Source organism: Nicotiana attenuata, unplaced genomic scaffold (assembly GCF_001879085.1).
Source record: "Nicotiana attenuata strain UT unplaced genomic scaffold, NIATTr2, whole genome shotgun sequence".
NCBI classification, from domain to species: Eukaryota; Viridiplantae; Streptophyta; class Magnoliopsida; order Solanales; family Solanaceae; genus Nicotiana; species Nicotiana attenuata.
The window spans coordinates 87,394-101,647 of NW_017672415.1; the positions used below are offsets into that span (position 1 = coordinate 87,394).

Genomic DNA, 14,254 nt, shown 5'->3' on the forward strand with positions numbered 1-14,254 from the left:
CGATCGCGGAAGATCTTTTGCGATCGCGTAGAGGAAAGTTTCTGCTGCACTCACCCGACTTTGGATGCTTGTATCTCGCAATCTATAAGGAATTTGGAGATGATCCAAACATAAAAGTTGTAGCCCTTTGTGTCTAGGTTTCACAAAATCAACCATTTGACATTTGGAATTGTGTACAAAAAGTTATGAGTGGTACACTATAGCCTATCCAGAAAGAGTTTGGAAAGCACGAAGAAGAAATTTCTGTTGCAAGGGCTGATTTTGGCAGCTTATATCTCGTAATCTATAAGAAACTGGGAGATAAGCAATGCATGAAAGTTGTAGCCCTTGGTGTCTAGTTTTCAAAAAGTTAAACCATTTATTTGGAGTTTTGTACAAAAGTTATGACCATTATACTAGAGGTTGTCTGGAAAAGTTGGGCACTTGTTCTTCGCGATCGCGAAGGGCAAATTTTGTGCTGAGAAAAGTTGTGCTTCGCGATCGCGAAGTGTAAATACCTGGGCAGAAGCTATACTTCGAGGTTTTGGCCATTTTTAACATATTTGGAGCTATGGAACTCGGATTAAAACGATTTTTGAGGCGATTTTCACCATATGGATTGGGGTAAGTGTTCTATATCCGAAAGTAATTATACTTCATGATTCTCTGGTTATATTCATCATTTATTTCGGATTTAAATGGAAGAAATCAAGATTTTTGCAAAACTTTTCAAGAATGAAAATTTAAGATTTGAAGGTCAAGCTGTTATCGGAATTTGATAAAATTGGTATGGTTGAGCTCGTATCGGAATGGATTCTCGAATTTTGTGAGTTTCGATGGGTTCCGAGACATGGGCCCCACTGCCAACTTTTCGAGCAGAGTTGAGAATTTTTATAAATTATTAAATTTCAAGCATTGGAGTATAGTTTTCATTAATTTGCACGTTGTTTGACTAGTTTCGGATTGAACGGCACCAAGTTGGGGTGTAGAGCGAAATTGTGACGGAAAAGTGGGATTTAAGACGAGGTAAGTCTCTTTTCTAAGCTTGTAAGAGGGAATTTACCCCATAGGTGAATTGAATTCACGTGTGCTCTTATTTTGCGTGGGCTACGTACGCACGAGGTGACGAGAGTCTGTATGTTGCTACTAGTTATGCTATGTCAGGGTAGTTTTAGGTTTACACCATGCCTTGTTGATGCCGTTATTTGATTATGTTTATTATTTTCCTTGAAAAGAAATGAGACCGAGTATGCTTATTAAATGCCTTGAAAAGAGTTGAAATTGAGGATTCCGAGGCTTGAAAGTTTTCATTTGAATTTCGTATTTTTGAAAAAGGAATTGAAGGATTATAATAACTTATGAAATCTATGTGCAACAGCGTCGCAAATATATTCCGCGAGCAGGATAAATTTTCACTACTCTCATGGGAGCGGGTCGTTCGCCTCGGCAGATTAATAGATGCATCTATGGTTCATGTCGTTCGACCCTCGGCAGTGCACAGTTTATATTTATATGTTGGTTCATGCCGTTCGACCCTCGGTAGTGCACAATTTATATTTATATATTGGATCGGGCCGTACGACCTCGGCATGACTTGCGCATGATAACTCTTTGGAACTAATAATAATTGACATTTGATTTATTGGCTTAAGATATAAATTGTTAAATGATGAAAAAGAATTGGAAATTTCTATTAGTAAAAGGATTGTTGATTATTTCCGGTTGTTGAATTTTCAGCTATGTTATGTATTCCATGCTTAAATATAATATCGGCATTTTATTGTTAGCCTATAGTAAGTGTCGAAGTCGACCCCTCGTCACTAATTATTCGAGCTTAGACTGGATACTTAGTGGGTACGCGTTGATTTACGTACTCATACTACACTTGCTGCACATTTTTGTGCAGGTTCATGTATATGTCTAGTGGCATTTTGAGAGAGCAGAGGCGTGATTAAAGCGGGGACTTAGGTGAACTGCATTCCATATTGCGACCCGCAGCCAGCAGAGTCTCCTTCAGAGTTATTTATATTTTTCCTGTCTAATTTGTATTCCGGAAAGATGTTGTATTTTATTTATCTTCCTAGTTGATGCCCATGCACTTGTGACACCGGGTTTTAGGGGCACTTATGAGTTGTTCAGTAGTGTAGTTGGGAAAATATTATCATTTACTCCATAAACTTTATTTCTTATTATTTGATCGAAGGAAAAATCATGATTTCAAGAATACTAAAATGAGTAATGAAGTTAATTATTTATCGTTGGATTGCCTGACAGCGATGTTAGGCGCCATCACGACCCTTAATGGATTTTGGGTTGTGACAACATGGTATCATAGAACTAGGTTCACTTAGGTCTCACGAGTCATGAGCAAGCCTAGCAGAGTCTTGCGGATCGGTACAGAGACGTCTGTACTTATCTTCGATAGGCTACAGGGCTGTTAGGAGCACTTCCCTTCTTGATTTCCTCATCGTGCGATTTGATTTCTTTGAGGCTTATGCCTTCATTTCCTTCCTATTCAATCTTATACAACGTGAAGCACTTGTTATAAGTTGGGAGTCGAGGAATTTTAATGGTACTACGGATATGATGCAGGATGTTTCTCCCTGCGTAATTGATTAGGCTATTGTCGTCGCCTTGCGGAAGGTTGTTCTATCGTTTCAGCTCAGTAGCTGTATTTCTGATAGTTTTGAGGCTATACACAGGTTGCTATAATGTTCATGAGTTATTATCGCACAATATTGATGTAATGGCGAGATGCTTGTCTATGTGCCGGAGCAGTGAATGACTTGAAAGGAGGTTTTTCTCAGTGCATGATTCAGATATTCAGTGTTTTATTTCCAACAGGGGAAAGACAATCGGACTATGAATGTTCAGGTTAGGGTTGATGGAGTAACGAGACTTGGTATTTTTGAGCATGGTGAAATTTTCATCTGTGATGTGGTGTCGTCATCCTTGTTTGAATGTGTTAAGTTCGCCAGTGTTATGGTCTTCTTCAATTTGCCTTTGGGGCCGACTATTGTGAAATAGTGCCGGTGAAGCAACTGTCAGAGATCGCGGTGGTTCAGGATTTAGTCGGTGTTTCGGGTGTTGAGGGCTCAAGGAAGATGATCTTCGGGGAGGTTTAGAGCTGGTGGTGATCTATTGGTTCAAGTGCTACAAAGACGGATTTTGGTTCAAGGCAACAACTGGGCAGCGAAGGATGAGGAAGGACATGTGAGTGGTGTTTTGTGGTGATTAAATTTCTAGAAGGCCAAGTGTGAGAAACGGAAGTCGAGTAGTTGCTTAAAGGAGGGGGTTCGACCAAAGTGGGAGAGCGGTAGAGTAGCATATGGGTTCTGTGGTAGGATAGCTACACGCCTTAAGGAAAGTTTAGAGTGATCGGGGATTCATGGTGGATAGTGACTGGGTCTACGGACTTAATTTGGAATATTGGTCACTATACTAGGGAAGATTGGATACGACAGAAAGGAGTTGCTTGATATGAAGATGGATGCAACATGCTTCGGATTAGAATGTGTTGTCGCACCTTTAGTTGACGTCAATGAGGAGTGAATGGACTTGTACAGCTGGTGAATGAGCATGTGCTCAGGAGGGTTTACTGATTTTGTAGTAATTGTACCCAGTGCAGCATCATTGGAAGATGTCAGCGTGGAACTCCCACAGGTGGGTTATCTCCTGTGAGAAGGTTAGCGGTTTCGTGGTGTTGACGAACAGGAAGATTTTGAGAAATTGGCGTGTCGATTGTGCGAGATCATGTCAATAAGGAAAAAGGAATCTTGGTGGGTTCCGGGGTTACATAATTGTAGCTTCAAGCTAAGTGGGAGAGCCCCACCGTCTATGATTTGATCACGTGGCCGTCTACTTGTGTGGTTTTTGGTTACCGGCATATTGGTGGGTTATTACGAGTAAGGAAAGAAAACATCAGTGGTAATTTGAGCAAAAGATTTGGGGAATGTGTGCTATATTTGGCTTTATCGATTCATGTTGAGGCTTTGGGAAGACTCAGAGTTTATGCTTCGTGTAGATGTGATGTACAAGGAATGTGATTCAGTCGGGTGCTTCTTTGAGAGATTATTCATGTGCTAGCAGAGTTTTGGAGTTGATTATATTCGGGACTGAGTCGGAGTGGGTGACTCTCAACAACGGTCCTAGTGGATTCCAAAAAATTAAAGTTCGGTGCCTAAAGATTTCGAGTCCGTGGTATGGTTAAATATCGAGCTTTTGCAACGGATTATGAAAAGGTCTTGGAGTGTTTTTGTTATCTTCGGTCTGCGGTGTAGCATTGGAGGAATGGGAGAAAATAACTTCGGATTCATAGAGGAATTATCAAAATGGGTGTACCAGTTGAAAATGCGAATGTGCGCACAAGGAGGGTATGAGATGATTCGTGGGTTTTAAGACAATGTGGTCACGTGAAATGGGATCACTCAAGATAAGTGCGGATTGAGTTCATTATATTTTGAATGGAGCCATTGTTATTTCTAAGGAAAGTCCAGAGTAAATTAGAAGAAGTTGGTTCAGTTAGCAATGGTTGAATCGGCATGGTGGTGGCAATGATCAGTTCCTTCAGCGTGTTAAGTTATGCAAGTGATTGGTGGCGGTACCTGCGAGGCTTGGAGACCGCTGTAATTTGATTTATTTAGAGGTATTCAATTATAATTGTCTGATAAGTATAGACGGACCCCGGAAGAGTTATGGTGGCTTAAATCCCTACTTGAGGATTGTATTTTCTGCGGTTATGGGAATTCAATCGCGTGTTGCAACGGTTCTCTTGAAATGAGTTAAGTGAAAGGTATCTATATGATGAAGTGTGTATCCTATTAGTGGTTCAGGAGTTATGATGGCATTCTTGTGCTCTCACGCATTGGTGAATTAGCTGCGGTGAGCGACATGAGATTTGAAAGTTGAGGATCGAGGTTGCAATTTGGTGTTGACAAGAATGTCACGAGCTCAGATGAGCAGGAAAGGATTCAGATGTTTAGAGTAAGCTGATATTGTCTTTAGCATCACATGAGGTCGGTGTCATGTGTAAGAGGCTTTGTGTACTGATTTGCGGATACTTGATTCGCTTTACAACATTAGTATGGTTGGTGGTATGGATGTGCAGACTTGTTACTTGGTGCGGAAGGTCGTGGGAGCGTATCCCACAGGGAGATTCGTATAAATGTGACATGTTAGTCACTTGATTGTTAAAGATTGAACCCAAGTATGGAGGTTATGGTAATATCGCAAATGCGAGAGTTTATGCCTAAGAGGCATTCTATTCCTTGGGTTGTGGACCGTGTGAGTTTGTTCCGGATTTGACGACTGTTCTTATGTTTCATGGAAAAAGGTTATTGTGGATCCTTGAAAGATTATTATCTCAGTGCGGTACGATCAGAATCGGCTTGAGGTCCGTGGATGGACCTAAATGTGAATGTGGACTCTATATCAGGCCGGATGTGTTCATTTCATCCTAGCATTTTTACGGAGGAGTCTTCGACCTTGGATGTTATTTTTGTCGTCAGCTATTCCGTGTAATATCTATTGTTCCATGTGGGTTGTGAGACGGTATGATTATTCGCACGCGTATTAAGATCCCATGTAGTTGTGGTGTTGCGAGAGCACGATGGCTCTCGAGATGCAGGTCATTTATTGCACCTTAGTTGTGCTTGAGTTTCATAGTGTATGGCACTATCCGTCTCCCCAGGATTTGTATTATGCACTTTGTGTGCTTGTGGTTGGCATTCGGGTATTTTTCATGTATGAGCATTTTAGCTCGGTAAGTATTTCCTTATAGATTATTATGTGTGGATCGGGTGGCATGTGCAACGGGTACATTGTTTGGATCGGGTGGCACGCCGCCACGGGTATCATTGTTGGATTGGGTTGCACGCCGCAACGGTATCATGTGTGGATCGGGTTGCACGCCGCAACAGTGTGATGTTGAGTACAATTCCCTATATCTATTCTTGTGTGTTTTGTTCTCACTTTCTAAGAAAGGTTCATACCATCCTTTCGGTGGTTTAAGTAGTTATGTGGGTGGAGTATTTCTTCCAGATTTCGCTTTCCTTATGTGTCACATTCGAGTTTGTATCTTGTTGGCACATTGTGGCATCATATGAGATTTATTTTGGCAGTGTCTGAGGTGGCTTATTGCCTAAGCAGTTTATACTGGGTGAGACGAGATTATTGGACCTAGGATCAGTGCGATCAGATTTATATGAAACATATTAGAGAGCAAATATCGTTATTTGGTTCATAATGAGGTAATGGTTCTTGTCAGGAAGAGAGACTCAATGATTTGTTGACTCGGCAGTCGGTTATGAATTTCTTCACATCTCTTCCATTGTGGCGGCATTCCAAGAGTTGGAACATGACTTATATGTGTCATGCGGTTTGTTGTGGGCATCGGATTCGTGGAATTTCGGCTATTGTTATCAGAGGATGTTATTATGGTCATGTGAAATATGCAGTGCATGGTGTGAATTCAGAAAAGGTATGCAATCATGTTTTGGTACAGTGTGTAGTGACTAATACGGTGTTCGTATGTTGAAAGCAGGCCCGGTGGAGAGTTCCGGATGTTGGAATTTGGCTCTAAGGCTTATTTGACTAAATAAAAGGGAGAATCTTCAGATTGACTCGAGCTAATGTGTCCAACTGGGTTGTGGTAGCACGGGTAGGTGCACGAGGTGTTAAGCAGTGATTTTGGACAACTCTAGAGCAGTTCATAGCACGTTCGAGGATGAACGTATGTTTAAGTGGGAGAGAATGTAACGACCCGACCGGTCGTTTTGAGATTTAGCACGTCGTTCGGTAGTTTGATACCTTGAGTAGCTTCACTTCATGTATTATGATTTGTACGTGTGGTCGGAATTGAATTCCGGGAAGTTCAGAGTTGATTTGGATGGAAAATTCTAATTTTGGAAGCTTAAAGTTGGAAAAATTGACTAAGGTTTGACTTTTGAGTAAATGACCTCGGAATCGGGATTTGAAGGTTCCAACAGGTTCGTATGATGATTTTGGACTTGGGCGTATGTCCGGATCAGGTTTTGAATGACCCGGGAGCGTTTCGGCGCCTATTGTGGAAAGTGGCATTTTGGAAGAATTTCATAAATTTGGGTTGAAGTGCATTTCAATGTTATTGATGTCCGTTTGGGATTCCGAGTCTAGGAATAGCTCAGTATGATGATTCTTGTATTGGGAGCGCGTCCGGATGTGGATTTGGAGGTCCGTAGGTCATTTCGGGGTCATTTGGTGAAAGTTAGAAATTTGAAGGTTTTGGAGAAGTTTGACCGGGAGTAGACTTTTTGATATCGGGGTCAGATTCTGATTCCGGAAGTGAGAGTAGGTCCGTAATGTCAATTATGACTTGTGCAAAATTTGAGGTCAATCGGAATTGATTTGATAGGTTTTGGCATCGAATGTAGAAATTGGAATTTCTTAGTTTCATTATACTCGAATTGGGGTGTGATTCGATTTTTAGCATTGTTTGATGTGATTTGAGGCCTCAACTAAGTCCGTGATATATTTTGAGACTTGTTGGTATGTTTGGACGGGGTCCCGAGGGGCTCGGGTGATTTCGGACCATTTTTAGGCCACTTTCAGCACCTGATTTTTGGCTACAACAGTGTGCTACGCGATCACGGGGAATCGCTCGCGATCGCGATGAGTAAAATGGGAGAAATTGGCCAGTGATTCGCGATCACGGAAGATCTTATCGCATAAATGAAAGTTTCTGCTGCACTAACCCGACTTTGGAAGCTTGTATCTTGCAATCTATAAGGAATTTGGAGATAATCCAAAAATAAAAGTTGTAGACCTTTGTGTCTAGTTTTCAGAAAATTAAACCATTTGGCATTTGAACTTGTGTAAAAAACGTTATGAGTGAAACACTATAGCTTATCCGGGAAGAGTTTGGAAATCGCGAAGAAGAAATTTGTGTTACATAGGGCTGACTTTGGTAGCTTATAGTAATCTATAAGGAACTAGGAGATGAGCAAAGCATGAAAGTTGTAGCCCTTGGAGTCTAGTTTTCAAAAAGTTAAACGATTTGCAATTTGGAGTTTTGTACAAAAGTTATGACCATTATACTAGAGGCTGTCGGAAGAGTTGGGCACTTGTTCTTCGCGATCGCGAATGGCAAAGTTTAGGCTGAAAAAAGTTGTGCTTCGCGATCGCGAAGAGTAAATACCTGGGCATAAGCTATATTTCGAGGTTTCGGCCATTTTTAACATATTTGGAGCTATGGAGCTCAAACTGAAGCGATTTTTTAGGCGATTTTTACCATATAGATTGGGGTAGGTGTTCTATATCTGATAGTAATTATACTTCATGATTCTATGGTTATATTCATCATTTATTTCGGATTTAAATGGAAGAAATCAAGATTTTTGCAAAACTTTTCAAGAACGAAAATTTAAGATTTGGAGGTCAATTGTTATCGGAATTTGATAAAATTGGTATGGTTGAACTCGTATCGGAATGGGTTGTTGGATTTTGTGAGTTTCGTCGAGTTCCGATACGTGGGTCCCACTACCAACCTTTCGAGCGAAGTTGGGAATTTTTATAAATTGTTAAATTTCAAGCCTTGGAGTATATTTTTTATTAATTTGCACGTTGTTTGACTAGTTTCGGATTGAATGGCACCAAGTTGGGGCTTTAGAGTGAAATTGTGATCAGAAAGTGGGCTTTAGGACGAGGTAAGTCTCTTAACCTTGTAAGATGGAATTTAACCCATAGGTGAATTGAATTCATGTGTGCTCTTATTTTGCGGGGGCTTACGTACACACGAGGTGACGAGAGTCCGTATGTAGCTACTAGTTATGCGTATGTCCCGGTAGTTATAGGTTTACACCATGCCTTGTTGATGCCATTATTTAACTATGTTTATTATTTGCCTTGAAAAGAATTGAAACTGAGTATGCTTATTAAATGCCTTGAAAAGAGTTGAAATTTAGGATTTCGAGACTTGAAAGTTTTCATTTGAATTTCGTATTTTTGAAAAAGGAATTGAAGGATATTATAATAACTTAAGAAATCTATGTGCAACCGCGTCGCAAATATATTCCGCAAGCAGGGTAAATTTCCACTACTCTCATGGGAGCGAGTTGTTCGCCTCGGTAGGTTAATAGATGCATCTATGGTTCGTGCTGTTTGACCCTCGACAGTGCACAATTTATATTTATATGTTAGTTCGTGTCGTTCGACCCTCGGTAGTGCACATTTTATATTTATATGTTGGATCGGGCCGTACGACCTCGGCATGACTTGCACATGATAACTCTTTGGAACTAATAATAATTGACATTTGCTTTATTGTCTTAAGATATAAATTATTAAATGATGAAAAAAAATTAAAAATGGTAATAGAATTGTTGATTATTTTCAGTTGTTCAATTTACAGCTATGTTATGTATTCCATGCTTAAATATAATATCGGCATTTTATTGTTAGCCCATTGTAAGTGTCAGAGTCGACCCCCCATCACTACTTCTTCGAGGTTAGACATGACACTTACTGGGTACGCGTTGATTTACGTACTCGTACTAAAATTGTTGCACATTTTTGTGTAGGTTCACATATATTTCTAGTGGCCTTGTGAGAGCGGAGGCGTGATTAAAGCGAGGACTTAGGTGAGCTGCATTCCATATTGCGACCCGCAACCAGCAGAGTCTCCTTCAGAGTTATTTATATTTTTCCTGTCTAATTTGTAATCCGGACATATGCTGTATTTTTTTTATCTTCCTAGTTGATGCTCATGCACTTGTGACACCGGGTTTTGAGGGCACTTATGAGTTATTCAGTAGTGTAGTTGAGAAAATATTATCATCTACTCCGTAAACTTTATTTCTTATTATTTGATTGAAGGAAAAATCATGATTTCAAGAATACTAAAATGAGTATTTATCACTGGCTTGCCTGACAACGGTGTTAGGCGCCATCACGACCTTTAATGAATTTTTGATCGTGACACTAATCAAAAGGTGTCACCATCTAGGATCAATAGAATGAGAAGTGTCAATGATTTTATGGATAAGAATTTCCCTTTTATCTACTTGGGATGCCCTATCTATATAGGAAGAAAAAAGATTTAATACGTTGATAGTATGGTTGACAAGTTTGTTAAAAGATTAAGTGAATGGCAAGGTAAAATGCTTTCTGTAGGAGGTAGAACGATTCTTATCAAACATGTCCTACAGTCCATGCCCATCTATATATGTCTGCTATGACCCTCCTAAAGGGACTCTTACTTTAACTAAAAAATATTTTGCGAAATTTTTCTGGGGCTCCTATGGGGACAAAAAGAACTTTCAGTTGAGGTCTTGGAAAAAGCTTTGTTACCCCAAGAAAGAAGGTGGTATTGAGATTAGAAGTATGATAGAAATCAGCGACGCCTTGGCCATGAAAAGGTTGTGGAGGTTTAGGACTATTCCCTTGCTATGGTCACGATTCCTTAAAGCCAAGTGCTGTAGTAGATGTCACAGAAAGAGTGCGTCTAACATATCTCATACGGAGACACATGCTTCATATCAGGAATAAGACTAGAGTTAGTTATGCTTTGGAGAATCCATAATGGAGATTGCAGCTTCTGGTGGGATAATTGGACAGGTAAAGGGGCTTTGCCCAATCTTTCTCAAATCTGGAAAGACCAAGGTTAGGGAGTACATGTCAAATGGAACCTGGGATTACACCAAACTAAACCAAGTGTAAGTGCCGACTGCAGCATATTAGCACAATGGAGATTGGAAATCAATTTAATTATGCAATTTGGACTCCTAATGGCGATGCCGTATTTTCCAACAAAACAGCTTGGAATTTTATAAGAGCCCCTGCTCGGAGAAATAGTTTCACTAGAAAGCTTTGGCATTCTATTCTTTCTTTAAAAATCTTCTGTTTGTCTTGGAGACTTATTCTTGGAAAACTCCCCTTTGATGGTGTTGTTATTAGATTTGGGAACCATATGCCTTTCAGATGTAATTGTTGTAACATACCACAATATGAATTTATTCAGTATGTCTTTGTGGAAAGCCAAACAGCAGAGTATATTTAAAAGTATTACAGAGGTCTCCTAGGAATAAGACACATAAATATGCATATTAGAGGGGTTTTGCATAATTGGTGGAGTGAAAATACCAGTAATATTGTGCACAAAACTCTTTTACATACTACTCTTATAATAATGTGTTGGAAAATTTGGAAAGCTTATTGTGCTTGCAAGTCGAAATAATTTCAAGTTGTACAAAATGAAGCAGCAAATAGAACGGACTATTTAAGCTGCGATAAATTTTAACTTCCCTACATGCAACTGGAATGACTCTTGGCTACACATCTATGAAGTAGTACACAAACTACGACCTATCCCTATCTAGACTCAAGTATTCTGGAAAAGATTAAACTTGGCTGGGTCAAGTTAAGCACAGATGGACTATCCCTATCTAGACTCAAGTATTCTGGAAAAGATTAAACTTGGCTGGGTCAAGTTAAGCACAGATGGAAGCTATTTTCTAGAGAACGGTAAGGCTGGTCTAGGAGGAGTTGTCAGGAATGATAATGGCGATCTTATCATGGCATTTTCTATCGCATCTAAATGTAGTAGTAACAACTTGAGTGAGGCATTAGCAGCTAGATTTGGAGTCCAACGGTGTATTAAAAAAGCTATACCAATTTGGTTTTGGAACTAGACTCATAGATAGTTACTAAAATAATTCAAGAGAAGCACGCCAACAACTACAAGCTTAAAGGAGAGATTGAAGACATTGCACATAACATGAACCTTGCCAACACAACCATAACTCACTGTTTCAGGGAAGCTAATCAAGTTGCGGAGTTCTTGGCACAATTGGACTAGATATGATAAGGCCAATTTCTTTGTAAGTTAAAGAAGTGGTAGGGATGGAGTAGGATCTCATATAATCTACCTACTCCATTCTTTTGAAGACTGAATTGGTTTTCCATTCTTGTGTTGTATTTTGAGGTAAGGTCTAGCCAGACCCCTCTCTGTTCTCTTTTGCTTAATACAACGCCTATCCTACACGGTAGTATTTAACCCCCAAAAAAAACTTTTACTCTTATTCTTTCAAATTCTTGCAACTTGTAATTGAAAAATAAGTCGGGAATCGAAGATAGAATACATGGTGTCTACACAAAATTATTTAAACTCTTATATCATTAATAATTAAATAATATATATTCTTATATTAATTTATGATTTTTAAGATTAAATTGATTAATTCCATGTAAACACCATATGAAAGCAAAAGTATTTTTTTTTTTTGTGAAAATAATTATTGGAGATTAGGTACTAGGTACGAACTTGGGTAGTCGCTTTGGCTCCGTAGATCGCACCTTGGCATAATTTACATGCAAGTGGACATATAAAAGGTGGGAACTATAACAGAAGGCATACCGGACGGGAGCGAAATTCGATTTGAGATACTACGAAAATGGGAGAGACCGGCGTTGCGACGGCGGAGCACAACAACCAACACCATTGCGTCAATGATCTCCCACCGTCAGACCGCCCCGTCCGTGTCTACGCCGATGGGATCTACGATCTCTTCCATTTCGGCCACGCCCGCTCCCTCGAACAAGCCAAAAAATCGTATGTGCTCTCCTATTTCTGCTTCAGTCGTATTTTCACGTTATCTATGCATTTCTACCTACGTCAACTTTGATTTTTTAAAGGAATAAAATTGACAGTTATGTAGGTTACGTTGTTGCCCAATATAACATAATGAATCTTTTAAACATGGAAATTATTGGAATGATATGGACAACGATAGAGTGAATGGCTGGAGGCATTGGGTCTTACATGTGCAACCTTACTTTGCATTTCTACAAGAGAACAGCTTCAATGATATAGAGGATGCCCAATGTAAAAACGTTCAAAATTATAATGACTCCTCAATGATATGGGCCTGATGAGGTGGAATAGGTGTAGAGGACTAATATAGCCGATCCCAAATTGTTTGGAATTGAGGTGTAGTTATTGATTGATTTATATTTTTTGCTATATGTGTGTAGACAGATTTTGTGACCAGTCATAGTTAGCACAAATGGTGTAATTTGGGAGGAGTCACTTACATTAGCTGTTGGTTATAATGCTTTGATCTTTTTTTGTTCAGTTAGCATCTGTATGCTCCTTCTTCATTCTGCTGCTGCTTTCTCAATTTGTGGTTGATTTCACGTATATGTATGTAGACTGTGTTCCATTGGCGAACTGCCGAATAAGTTGGGTATAATGGCACAATTTTCTTCTCTTAACAGTTATTTGGGATGGTCACAGGTTTCCCAACACATACTTGCTTGTTGGATGTTGCTCGGATGAGATGACGCACAAATACAAGGGTAGAACTGTTATGACAGAGGAAGAGCGTTATGAGTCCCTCCGCCATTGCAAGTATGTTCTTCTTTTGTTTCAATTATTTCGACTGCGAGTATGGTTATACAGTATTCATACAGCTGATCAAATTAATTTGGATTCAAAGCATAGTTGATTGATCGAGTATAGTTAATTTTGACATCATATCTAGTTCTGACATAAGCTTCATGAAATTTTATAAAGAATGTTTATTTTCTGAATGGGATAAGTTGGCATCTTTGCAAAGTCATTACTCTTCCAAGGAACATTTATTATCTGGATTTGCCTTTTCTCCTTTTGACCTCTACATGGTGTAAATTGTCTCTTTGATACTGGAACATTCGAACAGCCAATGATGCATGTTGGTCTTTCATGTGATTCAGCCTCATTTAAGCAGCATCAATTGTGACGAATTGGAGTAATTACATATGTGCTTTTTTCCAGTTTCAAATGTGCCGATGCTGCTTGTTTTTCTTTTTGGGGAACCACCCAGGTACCGAACTCGGATCTCTGGGTGGGAAATTTGTTATAATACTCAAAGCTAGTACACAAGTAAGGCTGCTTGATTCTCATTGTGCATATATTGGTTAATGTTATTACTTGGGAAGGCTCTCCATTTCTTCATAATCCTTTTAGTTCTGTTGCCATTACTTTTCTTTTATTATTTTTGGTAGTAAACTATTTGAGTAACCTTTTACGTTTGCTAGGTGGGTGGACGAAGTCATTCCTGATGCCCCATGGGTTATAAGTCAAGAGTTCCTTGACAAGCATCATATTGACTATGTTGCTCATGATGCCCTTCCGTAAGATTTCTTAGCTTCACAGTTGCTTTAGGATAAATGGGATTTCCTTCGGTGGAAGAATGAGTAATCAATATCTCCATGAACTAGTGTATGTGATTTTGTGAAGATGATCAATTGGATTCATACCCCT

The 14,254-nt window shown here is 39.5% G+C and overlaps 1 protein-coding gene across 2 annotated transcripts in view; it reads left to right on the forward strand.

Moving 5' to 3' along the window:
• The first annotated feature begins 12,283 nt into the window (after positions 1-12,283).
• The window catches only part of LOC109213109 (choline-phosphate cytidylyltransferase 2-like), a 4,266-nt gene continuing 2,295 nt past the window's right edge, over positions 12,284-14,254 (forward strand). Inside the window, exons 1-3 of one of the 2 annotated variants that reach the window (XM_019376869.1) lie at positions 12,284-12,562; positions 13,247-13,360; positions 14,029-14,124. In XM_019376869.1, the coding sequence (XP_019232414.1) occupies positions 12,405-12,562; positions 13,247-13,360; positions 14,029-14,124 (368 nt within the window). In that variant the 5' untranslated portion in view covers positions 12,284-12,404. The remainder of the gene's footprint in view (positions 12,563-13,246; positions 13,361-14,028; positions 14,125-14,254) is intronic. The other variant, XM_019376870.1, reaches the window with a different exon arrangement.